Source organism: Odocoileus virginianus, chromosome 12, assembly GCF_023699985.2.
Source record: "Odocoileus virginianus isolate 20LAN1187 ecotype Illinois chromosome 12, Ovbor_1.2, whole genome shotgun sequence".
NCBI lineage: Eukaryota > Metazoa > Chordata > Mammalia > Artiodactyla > Cervidae > Odocoileus > Odocoileus virginianus.
The window spans coordinates 49,276,792-49,300,619 of NC_069685.1; the positions used below are offsets into that span (position 1 = coordinate 49,276,792).

At 44.2% G+C, this 23,828-nt stretch overlaps 1 protein-coding gene across 1 annotated transcript; it reads left to right on the top strand.

Annotated features, from left to right (window-relative positions):
• Positions 1-7,503: 7,503 nt before the first annotated feature.
• On the top strand, positions 7,504-9,403 carry HCAR1 (hydroxycarboxylic acid receptor 1). The gene has a single exon (XM_020889824.2). It carries the CDS (start codon positions 8,128-8,130, stop codon positions 9,133-9,135), a length of 1,008 nt encoding a protein of 335 aa, XP_020745483.1. The 5' UTR covers positions 7,504-8,127; the 3' UTR covers positions 9,136-9,403.
• The last annotated feature ends 14,425 nt before the right edge of the window (positions 9,404-23,828 follow it).

The following is a 23,828-nucleotide window of genomic DNA, read 5'->3' on the forward strand; positions in this document are numbered from 1 at the left end:
ATACTTTACCGGTGTGAACTCGAAGTGTTCGTACTCGAGTGGCTCAGTTACCTGGGACACCTCAATTCTCCATAACATCCCCATTATGGTTCACCATAGAACACTCTAGAAGGAGAAATCAGCGCTTTGATCCTGGAGAATACCCAGCTGAGTGCAGTGGGCAGTATTGTGGCTCCAGGGCAGGGAAGCCCTGTTGCCCAGCTCCCTTGGTGACTCAACGGTAAAGAATCCATCTGATAATGCAGGAGACATAGGTTTGATCCCCAGCCTGGGAAGATGCGACATGTTATGGAGCAACAAAGCCTGCGTAGCACAACTATTGAGCCTGTGCACTGGAGCCTGGGAGCCACAACTACTGAGTCCATGTGCTGCAACTACTGAAGCCTGCTGCCCTAGAGGCTGTGGAAGTGAAAGTCACTCAGTCTCGTCCGATTCTTTGCAGCCCCATGGATTATACAGTCCATGGAATTCTCCAGGCCAGAATACTGGAGTGGGTAGCCATTCCCTTCTCCGGGGGATCTTCCCAACCCAGGGATTGAACGCAGGTCTCCTGAAATGCAGGCGCATTCTTTACCAGCTGAGCCAGCAGGGAAGCCCCTGTGCGCTGTAAGAAAGAATAGCCTCCACTCATGGCAACTAGAGAAGAGCCCTCTCAGCAACGAAGACCTAGCACAGCCAAAAATAAAGAAAATCAATTTTTTGTTTAAAGCCTCTTGCTTTTTCAACTCCTCCTCTCCAATCCTTAACAGCACCACTCACTCAAAAATGATTCTCCCTGGACTCCCTGGTGGTTCAATGGTTAAGACTTTGAGTTTCCAGTGCAGGAGGTACAGGTTCAGTCCCTGGTCGAGAAACTAAGATCTCATAAGCTGTGCTTCGTGGCTAAAAAAATAGGAAAAAAAGTTCCCCTTGCCACTGAAGTCAAGGTTCTCTCCAAAACAGCCCCACTCATCATGACCTGTTTTATTCTTTATAATTCTGCAACATAGACTCCAAATTCCATATTCTTCAAATATTTCTCAATGTCTCTCATTTTGTTTCTTGTGTTTCCACTCCTAGAAATTTTAACAACTCTCCCTCGTTCTCCCTGACTCACAAAACTCTGATAAACCAGCTATATTTTTGGAACACATATTAAAATAAAGTCATAGCTATAAAGTCCATGTGGATATTACTCTCCATCATCTAAAGTCATCTCACATATCACCTGTGGCATGTCTACCACATTTTAGAAAATACTGGCTTAAAATGCTTATTCAATTTGCTTTTCCTTTATTTTTATTGTTATTTATGCACTTGTCTTATTTCTCCTAGTAAACTCTTGGCTCCAGACGGCAGATACTATCTTCCTCACTTGGGGGATCCCGAAGCATCTAGATAAAGTATCCCAGAAGTCCAGAAGCTCATTGAGTAAACAGTTTTTCCTTTTTTGTTTTTTGGCTGTGCTACAACGAGGCATGTGGGACTTTAGTTCCCCAGCCAGGAGTCGAACCCACACCCCCTGAAGTATAAGTGCAGAGTCTTAACCACTGGACCACCAGGGAATTCCCATAAATACTTTTTTAAATCAATAAATCCTCTAGGCCACACTTGCCTTTTGAGATGGCCCACATTCTGTGGAGTGTGTTTCTCTCTAAATAAATCCCCTTCTTACCTATCACTTTGTTTCTCACTGAATTCCTTCTGCACTGAGACGCAAAGAACCTGAGTCTCAGTAAGTCCAGACACCAGAATTCTTCATTCCAGAGGAGGTCACAGTTCAGCCATCACCTCCTGATGCCAGATGATCTCTGGACTGAAGCAATTTGGACCCTGCAGGCACCCTGGCAACCTGGGCCCCAGGCTATAAGACTCCTCACAGGTCCCCTTGTCCCCCAGCTCCGGGTTGGAACACACAGTTTTGAGGGCACTACCCCACTGTGGCCCACTTTGCCTGGCAAAGCAATAAAGCTATTCTTTTCTACTTCACCCAAAATAAAAAAATAAAAGAAAACAAAGCCTTTATTTTATATCAGACTCTGTAAGTAGTGTGTGCTTAGATACTCAGTCATGTCTGACTCTTTGTGACCCCAAGGACTGTAGCCGGCCAGGCTCCTCTGTCCATGGGGATTCTCCAGGCAAGAATACTGCCCTCTTCCAGGGGATCTTCCCTAGCCAGGGATTGAACCCGTGTCTCCTGTGTCTCCTGCATTGCAGGCGGATTCTTTACCTGCTGAGCCATTGGGAAATTACTAGCTAGAAGTAAAAATAAAATCAGTAATGAAATTTGACTTAAAACATTTTCAAGGGGATGTGAAGGGAGGCTCAAGAGGGAAGGGGTATATGTATATGCAAAGTGAGAGAGTAAAAAAAGGGGCTTAAAACTTAATATTCAAAAAACTAAGATCATGGCATTTGATCCCATCACTTTATGGCAAATAGATGGGGAAACAGTGACAAACTCTATTTTCTTGGGCTCCAGAAACAGTGAAGATAGTGACTGAAGCCATGAAATTAAAAGATGCTTGTTCCTTGGAAGAAATGCTATGATAAACCTAGGCAGCATATTAAAAAGCAGAGACATTACTTTGCTGACAAAAGTTTGTCTAGTCAAAGCTATGGTTTTTTCCAGTGGTCATGTATGGATGTGAGAGCTGGACCATAAAGAAAGCTGAGAGCTGAAGAATTGATGCTTTTGAACTGTGGTGTTGAAGACTCTTGAGAGTTCCTTGGACTGCAAGGAGATCCAACCCATCCATCCTAAAGGAAATCAGTGCTGAATATGCATTGAAAGGACTGATGCTAAAGCTGAAACTCCAATACGTTGGCCACATGATGCGAAGAACTGACTCATTAGAAAAGACCCTGATACTGGGAAAGATTGAGGGCAGGAGGAGAAGGGGACGACAGAGGATGAGATGATTGGATGGCATCACCAACTCGATGGACATGAGTTTGAGCAAGCTCTGGGAGTTGGTGAAGGACAGGGAAGCCTGGCGTGCTGCAGTCCATGGGGTCACAAGGAGTTGACATGACTGAGCAACTGAACTGAACTGAACGGAACTGAGCTGAGCTGAAAGCTGACTCACGTTGCTGCACAGCAGGAACTGACACAACATTGTAAAGTAATTATTCTCCAATTTAAAGAGTAAATTAAAATTTTAAGACTTTTTAAATAGCAGTTTTAAGTTCACAGGAAAGTTGAGGGGAAGAAACGGACATTCCCTACAAACTTCCCCTCCTCACATGTGCACAGCCGCCCCTATTATCAGCAATAGATTTTCAGAAAACTAGAAGCCTATCTTTTCTTCCTTAATCCTCTGTTAAATCTAGAGAGAGCAAGAGAGAGGGAGCGGAAGGTGATTTGACAAGACAGAAAAGATGTGGATAAAATAGCTGTGAAAAGAGAAGCAAAAAGCAAAGAAGTAAAGGAAAGATATACCCATCTGAATGAAGAGTTCCAAAGAATAGCCAGGAGAGATAAGAAAGCCTTCCTCAGTGATCAATGCAAAGAAATAGAGGAAAACAATAGAATGGGAAAGACTAGAGATCTCTTCAAGAAAATTAGAGATACAAAGAGAACATTTCATGCAAAGATGGGCACAATAAAGGACAGAAATAATATGTACCTAACAGATGCAGAAGATATTAAGAAGAGGTGGCAAGAATACACAGAAGAACTGTACAAAAAAGATCTTCACCACCCAGATAATCATGATGGTGTGACCACTCACCTAGAGCCAGACATCCTGGAATGCGAAGTCAAGTGGCCTTAGGAAGCATCACTATGAACAAAGCTAGTGGAGGTGATGGAATTCCAGCTGAACTATTTCAAATCCAAAAAGATGATGCTGTGAAAGTGCTGTACTCAATATGCCAGCAAATTTGGAAAACTCAGCAGTGGCCACAGGACTGGAAACGGTCCATTTTCATTCCAATCCCAAAGAAAGGCAATGCCAAAGAAGGCTCAAACTACCACACAACAACACTCATCTCACACACTAGCAAAGTAATGCCCAAAATTCTCCAAGCCAGGCTTCAACAGTACGTGAACCGGGAACTTCAAGATGTTCAAGCTGGATTTAGAAAAGGCAGAGGAACCAGAGGTCAAATTGCCAACATCCGTGGGATCATCAAAAAGCAAGAGAGTCCCAGAAAAACATGTACTTCTGCTTTATTAACTATGCCAAAGCCTTTGACTGTGTGGATCACAACAAACTGTGGAAAATTGTTTAAGAGATGGGAATACCAGACCACCTGACCTGCCTCTTGAGAAATCCATATGCAGGTCAGGAAGCAACAGTTAGAACTGGACACGGAATGACAAACTGGTTCCAAATCAGGAAAGGAATACGTGAAGGCTGTATATTGTCACCCTGCTTATTTAACTTATATGTAGAGTACATCATGAGAAATGCTGGACTGGATGAAGCACAAGCTGGAATCAAGATTGCCAGGAGAAATATCAATAACCTCAGATATGCAGATGACATCACCCTTACGGCAGAAAGTGAAGAAGAACTAAAGAGCCTCTTGATGAAAGTGAAAGAGGAGAGTGAAAAAGTTGGCTTAAAACTCAACATTCAGAAAATGAAGATCATGGCATCCAGTCCCATCACTTCACTTCAAATAGATGGAGAAACAATGGAAACAGTGACAGACTTTATTTGGGGGGGGGACTTCAAAATCACTGCAGATGGTGATTGCAGTCATGAAATCAAAAGACACTTGTTCCTTGGAAGGAAAGTTATGACCAACCTAGACAGCATATTAAAAAGCAGAGACATTACTTTGCCAACAAAAGTCCATCTAGTCAAAGCTATGGTTTTTCCAGTGGTCATGTATGGATGTGAGAACTGGACTATAAAGAAAGCTGAGGGTCAAAGAATTGAAGCTTTTGAACTGTGGTATTGGAGAAGACTCTTGAGAGTCCCTTGGACTGCAAGGAGATCCAACCAGTCCATCCTAAAGGAAATCAGTCCTGAATATTCATTGGGAGGAATGATGCTGAAGCTGAAATTCCAATACTTTGGCCACGTGATGCGAAGAAATGACTCATTAAAAGATTTTGATGCTGGGAAAGATTGAAGGTGGGAGGAGAAGGGGACGACAGAGGATGAGATGGTTGGATGGCATCCCCAACTCAATGGACATGAGTTTGAGTAAACTCCAGGAGTTGGTGATGCACAGGGAGGCCTGGCATGCGGCAGTCCACGGGGTTGCAAAGAGTCTGACACAACTTAGCTGAACTGAAAGGATGTGGAAAAGGATAAGTGTTAGGGCTTTCCTGGTGGCTCAGTGGTAAAGAATCTGCCTGCCAATACAGGAGACACGGGTTTGATCCCGGATACAGGAAGTTTCTCACAAGCTTTGGAGCAACTAAGACATGAGTCACACATGTGTCACACACAAGCCCACAACACTGAGTCTGTGCTCTAGAGCCCGGGAACTGCCACTTCTGAGCCCACAAGCTACAACTACTAGAGCTCCTCAACAAGAGAAGCCACCACAATGAGAGAAAACCTGTGTGCAGCCACAAAGACCCAGCATAGCCAAAAACCAAATAAATCAATAAAATTATTTTTTAAAAAAGGAAGGCAAGTATTAGTCATTTGGGAAAAGGGAAACAGTCATCTTCGTACTTATGAGAATCTCGATGATCTCTGCTAACACAGAAGGGAGAGTCTTTTCCATTTGTTGAAAAATCCAGCCTGACTATATCAAGGTGCTCAGGTTCACCTACCCAGGGCTCACCTTGGGGCATTCCAGCCTTCATAGATTCCCCCTGCCAGTTAGCTTCTTATAGAATCACAAAGTAGGAACTTGCCTGGTGGTCCAGTGATTAAGACTCCACGTGTTCTAATGCAGGGAGCCTAGGTTCAATCTCTGGTCGGGGAACTAAGATCCCACTTGCCGTGAGGCATGGTTAAAAAAATAAAAGAATCACAAAGATCCACAGAGTGAAACTGGCAGATATGTGCTCTCATGAAAAAGTAGGAGCTAATCATCAGATCATTCTTGTAGGCCCTTCCTTCCAAGAACATGGACTTTACGTTCAAGGACCTGTTGATTAGTGAGGTTAGTGAGGTAGCTAAGTGTAGCTGTTTGGTGGATACACTTATTTATTAGAAGTTCGGAGACTAACAAGTAGGGTGCGGGGAGGAAAGTGAGAGGAGAATGATCTTGGAAAACTGGTTTGGGAATCATCTGTGAAGGGCCTTGTAGACCAATCCAGGGAATGTGACTTTTAACCTGGAGTGTGCATGCGTGCTAAGTCGCTTCAGTCGTGTCTGACTCTTTACGACCCCATGGACTGTGCCCTCCAGGCTCCTTTGTCCATAGGATTCTCCAGGCAGGAATATTGGAGTGGCTTGCCATTTCCTCCTGCAGCGAATCTTCCCGACCTAGGGATCAATCCTGCGTCTCCTGTATTGGGAGGTGGATTCTTTACCACTGCACCACCTGGGAAGGACAGAACTGACAAACCTAGAGCAGAAGTGACAAACTCAGAATCCCACAGAGACCAGGCATGTCGATGAGTGAAGCTGACCAGGTAAGTGGGGGCGGAGGCAAAATGGAGAATTCCTGCTGTGTCTTAAGGGCAAAGCTATTCTCACGTCCAGCATATTGTTATCAGGTGGGATGGTTGGCCCAGCGTGGACAGATCTTCCAATTTCCTAGAGAGGCTGAAAATCCAGGGGTGGGTGTGTTTGTGTGTATGTGTGTGTTTGGCCACACCTTATGGCATATGGGATTTTAGTTCACTGACCAGGGATCGAACCTGGGCCCCTTGCAGTGGAAGTTTGGAGTTTTAACCACTAGACCACCCAGGAGGGCCCCACATGTATCCTTCCTATACACTCTCTCCCCTCACCCTTCCCTAAACTGAAAGCTGAAGGGTGGACAGATGATCTCTAAAGCCAAAGGACAGGAAAGTTTACGAACCCACCTACCAAAGCAGGAGACCCAGATTCAATCCCTGGGTTGGGAAGATCCCCTAGAGGAGGGCATGGCAACCTACTCCAGTATTCTTGCCTGGAGAAATCCCAGAGACAGAGGAGCCTGGTGGGCTACAGTTCATGGGGTTGCAAACAGTAGAACATGACTGAAGCGACTTAGCACGCACAGATCTTGGGAGCAGACTAATTTTACCCATGACTGTTTTGGAGATAAACTCCACCACCCCTGGGCTGAGCATAATTAAAATTAAAAACATACAGATCGTGGCGCTCCACTCTTTTGAGCAGGGGAATTTGGGAAACTCGGAGCCAAATCCTCTTTTGCTAACAGCAGAGAACCCAGCTCCCAGAGAGGCTGTTTCAAGAAGACGGACATGAGAAGTGGCTTCAGATTCATTTCATGGTCTCGGTGGTGGTGCAGCTGGTCACTGGGTCCAAGGAAGGATGCCCAGGGGAGGTGCCAGTGAAGGAGAGGGAGGGCGACTCCAGAGAATTTTTTGAACAGCCAAACAAGTGCTATTTTAGGGATTTTTTTCCCCCCTCCGTAGATCCTTCTGATTTTGAAGTGCTGTATTTTTGGGTCTGGGCACAGGAAGTAGCCCTGAGGAGCGGCAGAGCTAAGCTTGCCCTCTCTGGCACCGCCTGGGAGAGCCCCCATGGGATGAGGGTGAGGTTGGGGCAGTCAGGCAAAGGTTAGGGAGGAGAGACCCAGAACAGCTCCAGGAAATGTTTGTGTTTCTCCACCGGGGAGGGAGGACAAACAAGCTTTTTTTTTTTTCGTGCCTTCTGAGTAGCTTCGCTTAATGCTCCAGCTTGGAGAGAATCCGAAGAGAAAGAGAGAGGCTGGAAAGAAAAATCCATTCTGGGGCAGGTCCCAACAACTCCTCTCCGGCGTGAATTTCCTCGGATCAGCCAGCTGCTTCCCAGAAATGACAACTTGGTGAAGTCACCTGTGTTTCCAGGCCCTGGGGTGCTACAGGCTTCGGCTCTTGGGCCAGGAGGTTGGGGGTGTGGGTTGGAGATGGACCGCTTGTGATCCAGCCTCCACTGCAGTGTTGCATTTCCTGGCTGAAGTTTCTGTTCTCCGTGGGGCGCCTGCATCCATGTATACGTGCTGTACCTGCCTCCCACGGTGAAGAAGTTGGAAACGGCACGGCCCGGCACACGGAGCACTGGTCCTCTGGTCACCATGGCCAACAGGTCGTGCTGCCTCATCCAGGGGTACCACATGCCCGAGGTGATGCCGCCACTGCTAATCCTCGCCTTTGTGCTTGGCATCCTGGGCAACGGCATCGCCCTCTGTGGTTTCTGCTTTCACATGAAGTCCTGGAAGCCGAGCACTATTTACCTGTTCAACTTGGCCATGGCTGACTTCCTTCTGATGATCTGCCTGCCCTTTCGGACAGACTACTACCTCAGACAGAGGCAATGGGCGTTTGAGGATATTGCTTGTCGAGTGGCACTCTTCATGCTGGCCATGAACAGGGCCGGGAGCATTGTCTTCCTCACAGTGGTGGCTGTGGACCGGTATTTTAAAGTGGTCCACCCCCACCATATGATAAACACCATCTCCAACTGGACTGCAGTTGGCATCGTCTGTGCCCTTTGGACCCTGGTCATCCTGGGGACTCTGTATCTTCTGATGGAGAATCATCTGTGTGTGCAAGAGAAGGTCATAGCTTGTGAAAGCTTCATCATGGTGTCGGCCAATGGCTGGCATGATGTCATGTTCCAGCTGGAGTTCTTTCTGCCCCTTGGCATCATCTTGTTCTGCTCCTTCAAGATCATTTGGAGCCTCAAGCAGAGGCAGCATCTGGCCAGGCAGAGTCGGATGAAGAAGCCTATTCGTTTCATCATGATGGTGGCAGTGGTGTTTATTGCCTGCTACCTGCCCAGCGCGTTGGCCAGACTGTATTTCCTCTGGACAGTGCCTTCCAGCGCCTGCAACCCATCCGTCCATGTGGCCCTCCACGTCACCCTCAGCTTCACCTACATAAACAGCATGCTGGATCCCCTGGTGTATTATTTTTCAAGTCCCTCATACCCCAAATTCTACACCAAACTCAAAATCTGCACTTTGAGACCTAGGTGTCCAGGATGCTTCAAGAGGCCAGAGGGGAGGCCCACTTCCAACCTTTGTTGCAACAGTTGCATCAGTGTGGCAAATAGCTCCCAAAGCCAGTCTGAGGTGCAGTGAGATCTTCGAATGTGACAGATGGCACCGGGACAGACAGACAGACAAAATCAAGGAGGCTGGATCAGTGACTTAGAAATACTCCATGCTGAGGGGTGGGGAGACTTGAAAATGCCATTCTTTCTTAACTGTACCCTCCTCACTCTGTTGGATACAAAATTCGGATCACTATGCCTTTTTGGAAGGTTCCACTTGAGAAGTGAGTCAGTTGCATTTATATAATGTGATTCTAATGACAGAGGCATGTGTGTGTGTGTGTGTGTGTGTGTGTGTGTGTGTGTGTGTGTGTTGGGAAGAGCTTGGCCCCTGAGTAATTTTAAATGGCTCAGGTAATATGTACTAATGTTTAAATCTGTCATTCTGTCGTGTTCTCTCCCTGGGGGAGTCAGTGAAATTAATGACCCATCCTCTGATCTTATATCCTTACTTTTCTTGGAAAATAGAAACTGGGGTAAGCCAATATTTTTATTTCAGGCAGAGGGAGGCTCTTTAGAGTGGGATGTCTTGACCCCAAAGATTTTCATATTCCCAGGGCCCCTCTCTACTTTTCTGACTACTCAGGAGCCCAAGAAGAATGACAGCAAAAACAATATGCTGCCACCTTTTCGGAACTCCACGTTTTTCTGCAAGTATTTGCATTTCAAAGAAGGTACTCAAGGATATGTTTACTTGTCCTGATTTTTCCAGTGGAAGCTGAGCACTTGAAAAAGTCCTATTAACCTTTGGGAAGTGCTAAGTCCAGCAAAATTGCTTGTAATGTGACTATGAGTTTAAATTATTCAACCATTCGTTTTCTGCGTATTTACTGAATTAATGTTCCGTGCCAGGTACTTTGCTAGTGTCCCTTTGACCCGGAGGGTCCTTAGTCAGCTTGTGTGTTTGGCTGGGGAGGGGGCAAGCAGAGAAGTTAATGACCTTCACCGTTATGATAACTATAGTTTCTAGACCTGTTCTCTACAGACGCTGGTGTTTTCCTTTTATTGTAGGATTCTATACAAACACCAAAGAGTGGAAAAGGTAGTAGGCCTTGTGTACATGAATTTTCAAATATGTCCATGGGGTCCTCAGAATGAGATGATTGTATGAAATGACATGCTGCTTCTGCCCTGGATTAGGGGGAGAGATGCCAAGCTGATCTTAGCTCCATTCTCAAGTCACAAAGCAGTGAAAGCGTTCTTGGCTCCTCTCTTTACACGTTCTCAAATTCCCAGGGGATTCTCTGCAATTAAGACCCTTGCATGAGTGCTAAGTCGCTTCAGTTGTGTCCGACTATTTGTGATCCTATGGACTCACCTGGCTTCTCTGTCCATGGGGATTCTCTAGGCAAGAATACTGGAGTGGGCTACCATGCCCTCCTCCAGGAGATCTTCCTGACCCAGGGATCGAACCTGTACCTCCTGTGGCTTGTGCATTGCAGGCAGATTCTTTTCCACTGGGGAAGCCCATTAAGGCCCTTAATCTGCAACTAATACCAGTGTTGCATTCTTTGGCCTCAAAACACCCATCTAGGCTGTCCCTGGCCTTCCCAGGTAGTGCAGTGGTAAAGAATCTGCCTCCAATGCAGGAGACCCAGATTCCATCACTGGGTCATGAAGACCCTGGAGAAGGAAATGGCAACCCACTCCAGTATTGTTGCTTGGGAAATCCCATGGACAGAAGCTTGGTGGGCCACAGCCCATGGGGTCACAAAGAGTTGGACACAACTTAGTATGCACATATGTATATATATTATTCCTATTAACTCATTTTTAGGGGGCACTGCACAGCTCAGAGATGGAAAACATGGGTTGTACAAAGTAGATGAATCTAAGTTCAAATGCCAGCTTAGCCACTTACTAGACGTGTGAGGTGGGGGCGGATTTTATTTAACCACGTTTAGCTTGAACTTCCTCATCTGTCAAACAGGGGTAACAATAACACTGACATCAGAAGGTCTTTGGGGACTCCATTGGTGGCTTAGCAGTACTGGTAAAGAATCGGCCTGCAATGCAGGGCACACGGGTTCGATCCCTGATCTGGGAAGATCCCACGTGCCATGGAGCAACGAAGCCTGCACATCACAACTACTGAGCCCAAGCACTGCAACTACTGAGGCCTGTGTGCCTAGAGCCTGTGCTTCACAGCAAGAGAAACCACTGCAATGAGAAGCCTGTGCACCACAGGGAAGGGTAGCCTCTGCTCGCTGCAACTAGACAAACCCCGCGCAAAGCAACGAAGACCCAGCGCAGACAAATAAAAAGTGATTAAAAAAGAAAAAAGGAAGGTCATTGGGTGGATTCACTGAATGGAAGATCCTGAAGCGCAGGTACTTTGCTTCCTCTTAAATCCTTAGAGTCTACAAGTGTGAGTGCACACAGTAGGCGCTCAGTAAATATTTGAATGAAGGAGTAAGTGTATGTGAAGCATGAAGTGCATCGCCTGGCAGTAATGCTCAGTGTTCTGATGTATTATGTTAACACATTTTACACATAAAGACCCTGAGGCCCAGAAGCCATTTCCCCTGGTGTTCAGAGCCCGTAAGGAGCTACTCTGCTGTCACTGTTAGTTCCCCTGCTCCCCAGATTCCAGGGGAGAAGTGAAAGCAACGATTCTATCAGCTTCAAAGAACTCCAGATAGAAATCTGGGAAAAACCTGCACTTCTGCTTTAAGCTCTATTCTTAGTTCACTCTTTCCTGGGCTGCCCCCTTGTTGCTCCATCTTAATAAAAACAGATTCCAAAAGAAAGCCTGCATCCTGTGTGTCATCCTATGTCAAAACAGTCATGAGACTTTACCCTCCAAGAGAAAAAAAGTCCAAAAAATCCAGGAGCTCATGGTAGGCTGAAAGTGTTAGTCACTCAGCCGTGTTTGTCCAACTCTTTCAGACCCCATGGACTGTAGCCCACCAGGCTTCTCTGTCCTTGAGATTTTCCAGGCAAGAATATAGGAGTGGGTAGCCCTTCCCTCCTCCAGGGGATCTTCCTGACCCAGGGATAGGACCTGGGTCTCCTGCATTGCAGGCAGATTCTTTCCCATCTGAGCCACCAGGGAAGCCCTGGTAGGCTGAGGTTCTCATTAAAAACTAGCAAGAACAAACTGAAAGAAAGATCCAGACCCCAACCACAGTCTTGATTCTGATTTGCTTCTTTCAAATTCATAGAATGTGATGAAACATAAATGTTATCAAGAAGCCTTCTTCAGAAATTGTAAGGAAGTGATGTATAGCTTTGTTGACGAAACTTTGTTTCAACTACCTGGAATAGGGAAATGTCATGGATGTAGAAGAAAATGTTGTCTCCTCTGAGTCAGGGTCTTTCAGGAAAAGTCACATAAAAGTGAGAAGGGATAGTAGACCATCATTGTTCACAAATTCTATGGAAAAAAATAAGAGGTACTTTTTATTGGTGCTGACTGTGAAAATTTAGATTCTGGACTACTCTCAGGATGGGTTTCCTTACCCTTTCCTACAATGACGTGGTTAGGATGGTGTCTGAAGTCACTAGAGTGCAGGGGCTGCTGGGGTGGGATTAGAACTCTGGGCACAAGGGGTGAAGCCGAGGACTAAAGGTTCCACAGCAAGGTGGGGAGGTGGACACATTGTGATGCACACTGTCAGCTCAGTGAGTCCATAAATGGCTTCAGGATTAGCTATCTAATTTGAAAGGCCAGTGCAAAGAGAAAATGCGAGGTCCCTCATTCAAAAAGCATAAAGCATTTCAAGATAGTGACAGCCGGGCATAAACTAAACACACGACCCTTCTGAACTCATCCATGAAGCTGGAACCCTACATTTTTAAAACTGATTGATTGATTGATTGATTTTTGGCAGTGTACTGGCTTAGTAGTTGGCACACAGGCTTAGTTGACATGGCTGGGATCTTCCCGGACTGGGGATCGAATCCATGTCCCTTGCATTGGCAGGTGGATTTTTAACCACTGGACCACCAGGGAAGTCTGCTGCTGCTCCTAAGTTGCTTCAGTCATGTACGACCCCATAGATGGCAGCCCACCAGGCTCCTCTGTCCCTGGGGTTCTCCAGGCAGTAATACTGGAGTGGGTTGACATTTCCTTCAAGGGAAGTCTGGGGCCCTACATTTTATATAGACAGAGTTTGTGATGGAGCAGCATAAACAGATGGGCTCAGAGATGGGCTTACTCTGTATTCAGCTTCCAGTGATGATACGGTTTTATTCATTCCCTCTTTCAAGGCACATTCAAGGCACATTCATTAGGTACCAGCTCTGTACCAGGCACAGTGGCAACCCAAGCGAAAAACATAGCCCTCACCCCGTGGGTTCCAATGTAGAAATAAAAGAAAAACTAAATTTACCGTTCAGGGTAACTGCAGTGAAAATGGTAAACTTGGGGTTCTACAGAGAAGCCAGGGGCCCTTAGTCCTGGTTGAGGGAACTGCAGGAAGGTCAATGGGACCGGAATGGAAAGTCTAGGTTGGGCCACAACAACCTGGTAAGAGGGGAAGCTGTGAGATCTCCCTGGGTGAGAAGGGTCTGCTCAGTCTTTCCTGACAGAAGATTCATGAATAGACTTGCAAATCCCTTTCTTTTTAGAGAGAATTCAATGTATTTCATTACAGAAGCAGGTTATGTTTTCATTCAGAAATCAAGGAACACACAGATATGTAAAGTAAGAATTAAAAGTCTTCCTTTATTTCCTCTTAATCCGATTTCTAGAGGTGGTGACTTTTAACATTTGGAATACATACATACTTGCATAAAGGTAATGAATCTTTCATCTTGTTAAAGCAAGATAGAAAGATAGAGTTTTGCAAGGTATTTTATCATGAACAGTTTCCTACGTCAGTGTGTGAATGCTCAGTCGTGCCTGACTCTGTGACCCTATGGACTGTAGCCTGCCAGGTTCATCTGTCCATGGGATTTCCCAGGCAAGAATAAGGGAATGGGTTGCCATGCCCTTTTCCAGGGGATCCTCCCAACCTAGGGTGCCCATGCCCTTCTCCAGGGAATCTTCCTGACTCAGGGATTGAACCCAGGTTTCCTGCATCTTCTGCATTGGCAGGCAGGTTCTTTACCACTGAGCCACCTGGGAAGCCCTTCCTAAGTCAGAATAGATATCAATTTCCTTTTTGAAATTATATCTCATTGTGTAAATGAGCCACATGTAGTTTATTCAACTAACAGACATTTATTTCTAGTTTTTCTCTATTGCCGCTATGCTATGGTGAACATACTGAATGATATATCTTTGGGTTGTGTCAAGACTTCAGAAAATAGATTCTTAGACATGGAATTGCTAAGTCAAAGGCACACTGGGTGAGGTCATGCGCACAGTGGCTGAGAGAACCCTTGGAGTTACATCTTGGGCATTCCAATCCTATCTCCTTTTTTTACTAGCTGTGTGACCTTGAGAAAATTACTTAACCTCTTGCTGCTTTATTTTTCTTGTCTGTGAAAGAATAGTACCTATGTATACTACCTATCTCTTAAAGATGTTCTGAGCACTAAATGAGTTTAGCTGTACAAAGCCCCTACAATAGTGACCAACATCCAGTTCAGTTCAGTGACCAACATCCAGTCGCTCAGTCGTGTCCAACTCTTTGTGACCCCATGGACTACAGCACGCCAGGCCTCCCTGTCCATCACTAGCTCCCAGAGCTTGCTCAATCTCATGTCCATTGAGTCGGTGATGCCATCCAACCATCTCATCCTCTGTCGTCCCCTTCTCCTCCCACCTTCAATCTTTCTCAGCATCAGGGTCTTTTCCAGGGAGTCAGTTCTTCGCATCAGGTGGCCAAAGTATTGGAGGTTCAACTTCAACGTCATTCCTTCCAATGAATAGTCAGGGCTGATTTCCTTTAGGATGGACTGGTTGGATCTCCTTGTAGTCCAAGAGACTCTCAAGTCTTTTCCAACACCACAGTTCAAAAGCATCAATTCTTTGGTGCTCAGCTTTCTTAATAGTCCAACTCTCACATCCATACATGACTACTGGAAAAACCATAGCTTTAATTAGATGGTCCTTTGTCAGCAAAGTAATGCCTCTGCTTTTTAATATGCTGTCTATGTTGGTCATAACTTTCCTTCCAAGGAGCAAGCATCTTTTAATTTCATGGCTGAAGTCACCATCAGCAGTGATTTTGGAGCTCCCCAAAATAGTCTGTCACTGTTTCCACTGTTTATCCGTCTATTTGCCATGAAGTGATGGGACCAGATGCTATGATCTTCGTTTTCTGAATGTCGAGTTTTAAGCCAACTTTTTCACTCCTCTTTCACTTTCATCAAGAAGCTCTTTAGTTGTTCACTTTCTGCCATAAGGGTGGTGTCATCTGCATATCTGAGGTTATTGATATTTCTCCCGGCAATCTTGATTCCAACTTGTGCTTCTTCCAGCCCAGCATTTCTCATGATGTACTCTACATATAAGTTAAATAAGCAGGGTGACAATATACAGCCTTCACGTACTCCTTTCCTGATTTGGAACCAGTTTGTCATTCCATGTCCAGTTCTAACTGTTGCTTCCTGACCTGCATATGGATTTCTCAAGAGGCGGGTCAGGTGGTCTGGTATTCCCATCTCTTAAACAATTTTCCACAGTTTGTTGTGATCCACACAGTCAAAGGCTTTGGCATAGTCAATAAAGCAGAAGTAGATGTTTTTATGGGACTCTCTTGCTTTTTGATGATCCCATGGATGTTGGCAATTTGACTTCTGGTTCCTCTGCCTTTTCTAAATCCAGCTTGAACATCTGGAAGTTCCCAGTTCACGTACTGTTGAAGCCTAGCTTGGAGAATTTTGAGCATTACTTGACTAGCGTGTGAGATGAGTGTTATTGTGTGGTAGTTTGAGCCTTCTTTGGCATTGCCTTTCTTTGGAACTGGAATGAAAACTGACCATTTCCAGTCCTGTGGCCACTGCTGAGTTTTCCAAATTTGCTGGCATATTGAGCCAGCACTTTTACAGCATCATCTTTTTGGATTTGAAATAGTTCAGCTGGAATTCCATCACCTCCACTAGCTTTGTTCATAGTGATGCTTCCTAAGGCCCACTTGACTTCGCATTCCAGGATGTCTGGCTCTAGGTGAGTGATCACACCATCCTGATTATCTGGGTGGTGAAGATCTTTTTTGTATAGTTCTTCTGTGTATTCTTGCCACCTCTTCTTAATATATCTTCTGCTTCTGTTAGGTACATACTATTTCTGTCCTTTATTGTGCCCATCTTTGCATGAAATGTTCTCTTTGTATCTCTAATTTTCTTGAAGAGATCTCTAGTCTTTCCCATTCTATTGTTTTCCTCTACTTTGCACTGATCACTGAGGAAGGATTCCTTATCTCTCCCTGTTATTCTTTGGAACTCTGCATTCAGATGTGTATATTTTTCCTTTTCTCCTTTGCTTTTTGCTTCTCTTCTTTACTCAGCTATTTGTAAGTCCTCCTCAGACAACCATTTTGCCTTTTTGCATTTCTTTTTCTTGGGGATGGTCTTGATTTCTGTCTCCTGTACAATATCATGAACCTCTGTCCATAGTTCCTCAGGCACTCTGTCTATCAGATCTAATCCCTTGAATCTATTTGTCACTTCCACTGTATAATCGTAAGGGATTTGATTTAGGTCATACCTGAATGGTCTACTGGTTTTCCCTTTCTTCAATTTAAGTCTGAAATTGGCAATAAGGAGTCCATGACCTGAGCACAGTCAGCTCTAGGTCTTGTTTTTGCTGACTGAATAGAGCTTCTCCATCTTTGGCTACAAAGAATGGAATCAATCTGATTTCAGTATTGACCATCTGGTGATGTCCATGTGTAGTGTCTTCTCTTGTGTTGTTGGAAGAGTGTATTTGCTATGACCAGTGTGTTTTCTTGGCAAAATCCTATTAGCCTTTGCCCTGCTTCATTCTATACTCCAAGGCCAAATTGGCCTGTTGCTCTAGGTGTTTCTTGACTTCCTACTTTTGCATTCCAATCCCCTATAATGAAAAGGACATCTTTTTTTGGGTGTTAGTTCTAGAAGGTTTTGTAGGTCTTCATAGAACCATTCAGCTTCTTCAGCCTTACTGGTTGGGGCATAGACTTGGGTTACTGTGATATTGAATGGCTTGCCTTGGAAATGAACAGAGATCATTCTGTCATTTTTGAGACTACATCCAAGTATTGCATTTCAGACTCTTTTGTTGACCATGATGGCTACCCCATTTCTTCTAAGGGATTCTTGCCCACAGTAGTAGATATAATGGTCATCTGAGTTAAATTCACCCATTCCAGTCCATTTTAGTTCTCTGATTCCTAAAATGTGGACGTTCACTCTTGCCATCTCCTGTTTGACCACTTTCAATTTGCCTTGATTCATGGGCCTAATATTCTTGGTTCCTATACAATATTGCTCTTTACAGCATTGAACTTTGCTTCTATCACCAGTCACATCTACAACTGGGTGTTGTTTTTGCTTTGCCTCTGTCTCTTCACTCTTTCTGGAGTTATTTCTCTACTAATCTCCAGCAGCATATTGGGCACCTACCTACCAACCTGGGGGGTTCATCTTTCAGCGTCCTATCTTTTTGCCTTTTCATATTGTCATGGGGTTCTCAAGGCAAGAATACTGAAGTGGTTTGCCATTCCCTTATCCAGTGGACCACATTTTGTCAGAACTCTCCACCATGACCGTCAGTCTTGGATGGCCGTACATGGCATGGTTGATAGTTTCATTGAGTTTGACAAGGCTGTGGTCCATATGATCAGATTTGTTGGTTTTCTGTGATTGTGGTTTTCAGTCTGTCTGCCCTCTGATGGAGAAGGATAGAGGCTTATGGAAGCTTCCTGATGGGAGAGACTGACTGAGGGGGAAACTGGGTCTTGTTCTGATGGGCGGGGCCATGCTCAGTAAATCTTTAATCCAATTTTCTGTTGATGGGTGGAGCGACCTACATGGAGTAGCTCTATTTCTTTTTCTAAATTATTATTATTATTTTACTTTTGGACCATGCTCTATAGTAGTGTCCTGACCAGGGATCAGTCTCATGCCCTCTGCATTAGAACTGTGGAGTCCTAACTGCTGGACCACCAGGGAAGTCCCTGGAGTAGCTCTACTTCTATTAACCCTTATTATTATATTGTATTAGCTCTTATTAAAACCTTGATGCTGCTACTGCTGCTGCTAAGTTGCTTCAGTTGTGTCCAACTCTGTGCGACCCCACAGACAGCAGCTCACCAGGCTCTGCCATCCCTGGGATTCTCCAGGCAAGAACACTGGAGTGGGTTGCCATTGTCTTCTCCAATGCATGAAAGTGAAAAGTGAAAGTGAAGTCACTCAGTCATGTCCGACTCTTCGAGACCCCATGGACTGCAGCCTACCAAGCTTCTACATCCGTAGGATTTTCCAGACAAGAGTACTGCAGTGGGGTGCCATTGCCCTCTCCGTAAAACCTTGATAGATACCACCAAATTTCTCAACAAAAAGGCTGAACTCCCCCAGTAGTGTATGAAAAAGCCTTCTTCCACTCTCTCACCAATGGGCCCTTGTTCAGTTGGTTTGTTTAACAAGCATTTTTTCCTTCTTTCTTTTTGTAAAAACCAAGCAAAAACTTTCACTTCCTTGAAGTGATGAAGTCTGGTTTATCAGTTTTGTTTGTATATGTGTTTGATGTTGTACCTAGAAAGGCTCTGCCTAAGCCACGGTCATGCCGAATTACTCTTAGGATTTCTTATAAGAGTTTTATGTCTTATGTTTAGGTTTGTAATCCATTTTGAGTTTGTTTCTGTGTCCACTTCAAGGAAAGGACCCAATTTCATTCATTTGCCTGTTTAGTCATCCAGTAGCACTTATCGGACAGATGATTCTTTCTCCCACGGATTTGTCTTAGCACCCTTGTTGAAAATCAGCTGACCATAGGACTTCCATGGTGGTCCAGTGGCTAATGCAGAGGGCCTGGGTTCAATTCCTGGTCAGGGCACTAGATCCCACATGCAGCAACCAAGAGTTCACACGTCACAACTAAAGTTTCCACATGCCACAACGAAGATTGAAAATTCCAAGCACCACAACTAAGGCCCAGCACAGCCAAATAAATAAATAGATGCTAAAAAGATGAAGAAAATCATCCGACCATAAATGCAAGAGTTTATTTTTGAACTCTCAATAATCCCGCTCCATTGATCTATACGTCTATTCTTATGCCAGAATCACACTGTCTTGATTATTATATATTTGCAGTTAAGTTTTTAATTGCAAAATGTGAGTCCTCCAACTTTGTTCTTCTTTTTCAAAATTATTTGGTTATTCTGGTTTGCCCTCAGACTTTTTATGTTAAATTTAACACTGTGTTTCAAAACTCTGAAATACCCTTCTCCTTTCTTTTACTGTCTCTGCTAGTCAGTATTGCCAGCTTCCTCTGCCCACTAACTTTCGATTTCTCCTACTTTATCCTCTTCGTGAGAGATCCAAAGGTCTCTCATTTCCCAAATGTACCAACTCAAAGTCATTTACTACCTACAGAGTCCAGGTCCCCCCAAATAACACCAGTGAACCCCCTTCCTGAACCCCCACCCTTATGTGGCCCTTCCCTGTGAAATATGGGCTGACTTGGTGACTTGCCTTGGCCATTAGAATGTGGTGCAGGTGATGTTCTGGGATCTCCGAGCCATGGCATTAAGAGGGTCTGCATCTCTGTGCTCCCAATGCCAGGGGCCCAGGTTCAATCCCTGGTCAGGGAACAAGATCCCACATGCCACAGCGGAGTGTTTGCATACTGTAACTAAAACCCGGTGCTGTGGAAGGAAGGAAAGAAAGAAGGAAGAGAGAGAGAGATAAAGAAAGAGAGTCTGCTTGTGTGCTTTTGGAAATGTTGAGTAGCCTTGTAAGAAGTCCAGCATACTCAGTGGAAAGAATATGTGAAAAGGCTGTGTACAGATGCCAGAGAGAGAGACACAGACCATATGAAGAGGAAGAGATGTCCAGGCACCCCAAGTGGCATGCGTGAGCCTCCCTGCCATCTAAGAGACCCCAAATAAGGACTGACTAGCTAAGTTCAGTCAAGCCATGATAATACAATGGTGACTCTTTTTTTTTTTAACAGTGACTGTTTTAAGCCACTAAAATCTGTGGTGGTTTTTGAAATAGTAATAGATCACTGAAACAGAAACCTCAGCTATGTTCAATGACAAACAGCGAGAGTGCCGGATTCTAACCACTAGACCACCAGGGACAGATGAATAAACAACAAAGCCCTACTGCACAGTATAGGGAGATAAACTCAATATCTTGTGATAAATCAGAATGGAAAAGAATACGAAGACTATATACATATACATATATACATATATATATGTATAGCTGAGTCATTTTGCTATACAGCAAAAATTAAACACAACATTGGGTTTCCCTTATAGCTCAGTCAGTAAAGAATCTGCCTGCCAATGCAGGAGATCCGGGTTCGATCTCTGGGTCAGGAAAATCCCCTGGAGAAGGAAATGGCAACCCACTCCAGTACTCTTGCCTGGAGAATCCCATGGACAGAGGGGTTGCAAAGGGTTGGACACAACTGAGGGATTAACTTGCTACCACCGAACACAACCTTATAAATAAACTATGCTTCAATTAAAAAAAAAAAAGACAAACCATGAATTACTTAACCTCTCTAAGCCTCAGGTTTCTGATCTGTGACCATAACAGGGCAACTGCTCATGGGTTTCTGAGAGGATTAAATGAGATCATGTATATACAGCTCTTAGCCGCATGTCTGGCACAAAGCAAGCAGTTGATAAATGAAAGCTATTGTTATTTTTAATTTTAAAAAGTAGTTCCATCCTGCTCTGGGGCACATTCCAGTTGTGATAACAGAACTAAGAAGGGAGATTTGATTTAATGGTGAAAGTCATAAATGTTAAGTGGAGTTCCCCCAAACTTGGTGGAATCACTGCCTGAGCTGTTGAAATGAATCACTAAAACAAGTTTCTGTACAGCTCATGCACTAGTAAGAAAAAAAAAATGCATAAAAGGAAGACAGGAGCAAGAAAAAACATGCCCATGACACAGTAGTAAGACTGGGAATTCCACAGCAGGGCCATTATCCAGGGAGGCCAGGATCGACACTCTTTCTGAGCAGGTGTGAACTTGGGTTTAGAATCCTAGGATGTGAGAGCTGGAAGGGATCTGGAAGATGGTCCCATCTTCCACATTACACATGGGAAGTTCAGGGGTTAAGAGGTTTCATGGGTAATGATGGAGCCAGAGAAAAGAATCCAGGGCCTCCAACTTCTCTCTCTCTCTCTCTTTTTTTTTCCAAATGAAGCAATATCCATTCTTGTTCTTTCCTAATTTTATCCAAATATTATGAAATTATAAAACTTTCAGAGGTGGACAGAGCGGGGGAAGGGGAGGGTGGGACGAATTGGAAGAGTAGCATTAACATGTATACACTACCAAGTGTAAAGCTCAGGGCTCTGTGATGACCTAGAGGGGCGGGAGGAAGGCTGGAGAGGGAGGGGACATAAGTATACTTATACTCAGAGCTGATTCACATTGCTTACAGCAGAAACTAACCCAGCACTGTAAAGCAATCAACCTCCAATTAAAGTTTTTAAAGTAATAAATAAAAATAAACAGATAAATAACAGTCTATGAGGGGAAAAAAGAATTAGGGGATTGGAATCGACATATACACACTATGTATAAAATAGGTAACTGATGGGAACCCACTGTACAGCAAAGAACTCTATTTAGTGCTCTGTGGTGATCTAAATACAAAGGAAATCCTAAACAGAGGGCATATATATGTCCTGATAGCTGATTCACTTTGCTGTACAGTAGAAAATAACATTGTAAAGTAACTATATTTCAATAAAAATTAAAAACAAAACAGAAAGAAAATCTTACAAAGGGAAGATCCCTTGCAAATTCCAGCTCCCAGAAATAACTATTGTGAATAGTTGGATTTTCTGACTCTTAGCCAATAAAGGCCCTTAGGGTTACTTTCTGAATGTCACTGACAAGTCCACATTCATCTGAGAAGGGAGCATGATATTGACAAGCATCAAGGATCAGAAACAAATGCTAGTCATTTCACTTGAGTCTTACTACACCCACACAATGTGACCTCAATCTGGTTCAGCCTTACAGATGGGGCAATAATATAATAAGAGGCAATGTAGTGTTTTGGTTAGGGATGCAGGCTTTGAAGCCAGTGCCAGATTCAAATCTTATGATCTGTGTAGCCTTGACTATATATACGGCCAACTTCTCTGAGCTTCACTTTCCTCATTTCGAAATAGAAATCAGTAGTAGTCCCTACGTCATGGGCTGCAGTCAAGGGAAAATAAATGAATGTATTTAAAGCACTGAGCATGCCACCCAACATGCAGGAAGCTCTCCCTAACGTGACTGCCAACATCATCTTCATCATCGTCTTCGTCAAGTGCCACTGCTTCCTACGTGAGCCTAACATTAGATCATCTTGACTTCCATTTACTGGGAGGAGTCTACAAAGCCCTATGGCAGAACCTGGGTGTAAAACTAAAGAAACAAATGTCTGGAAAAATAAAAAAAACAAATGTCTGGGACTTCCCTGGCAGTCCAGTGATTAAGACTCTACACTTCCACTGCAGAGGGAGCAGTTTCGATCCCTGGTCCGGAAACAAAGATCCCTCATGCCGCATGATGTGGCCAAATTTTCAAAGATAAAAATAAACAAATGTCTTAGTTCTCACTCAGAGTAGAAGCAACACAGCTGAGAACCTCTTGCACAGCAAGAATTCATCAAACCAAAATATTCCAGGGTAGAAATTTCTGTAAGGATTTATATCCCCAATTATACTGAAAAGCAAGAAAATGATGTGTGAAATGGTGACCTCCTGCAAGGCAGAGTTCAAAGTCTTCTTAAGTCCTCAAAGTTTAATTTTGTAAAAACGGAGGTTTTTTAAAATATCATGCACATTGGGCTTCACTGGTAGCTCAGTGGTAAAGAATCTGCCTGCCAATGAAGGAGACGTGGATTCGATCTCTGATCTGAAAAGATCCCATTTGCCATAGAGCAACTAAGCCCGTGGGCCACAACTACTGAGCCTGTGTGCTAGAGCCTGGGAACCACAACTGCTGAACCTAAGGGCCGCAAATACTGAAACCTGGTGCCCTAAAGCCTGTGTTCTGCAACAAGAGAAGCCACGGCAAGAAGAAGCCTGCGCACCACAACTAGAGAGTGGTCTGCGCTCAAAAGCCAGAGCAGCAATGAAGACCCAGCACAGCTAAAATTAAGTAAAATTTGTTTAAAAATAAATTTATAAATAAATAAATAAAGTTTTAAAAAATCAAAAATATCATGCACATTGTGAGGGAGGTTGCATATGGGGACAGCTGGTAAACAGGAACTCGCTGTACTTTCTGCTCAGTTTTGCTGGGAATTTAAAACTGCTCTAAAAAATAAAGCTTATTAATTTTAATAAATCATATCCTTAACAATAAATTACTTACTTGAGCATGGAGGCATCTCAAAATCTAACACAAACAAAGGAAAAACCCAACTTATTGTAACATACCACTGGCAACCCAAACTGGGTTCAAGTTTTCAGTATCTTATGAAATGGCATGCTGCTCTAAAATAGCTTCCCCCTACCCCCCTTAGCTGGGAATTAATTGCAGCATTCTGGTGTAGAAAGGCAATCCATGCTTGTACAGAGAAGATGGCCTGGAAACATCAAATGCAACACATCTGTCCTCATAAAATACTGGACAATTACTATCCTCTTGGCCTTC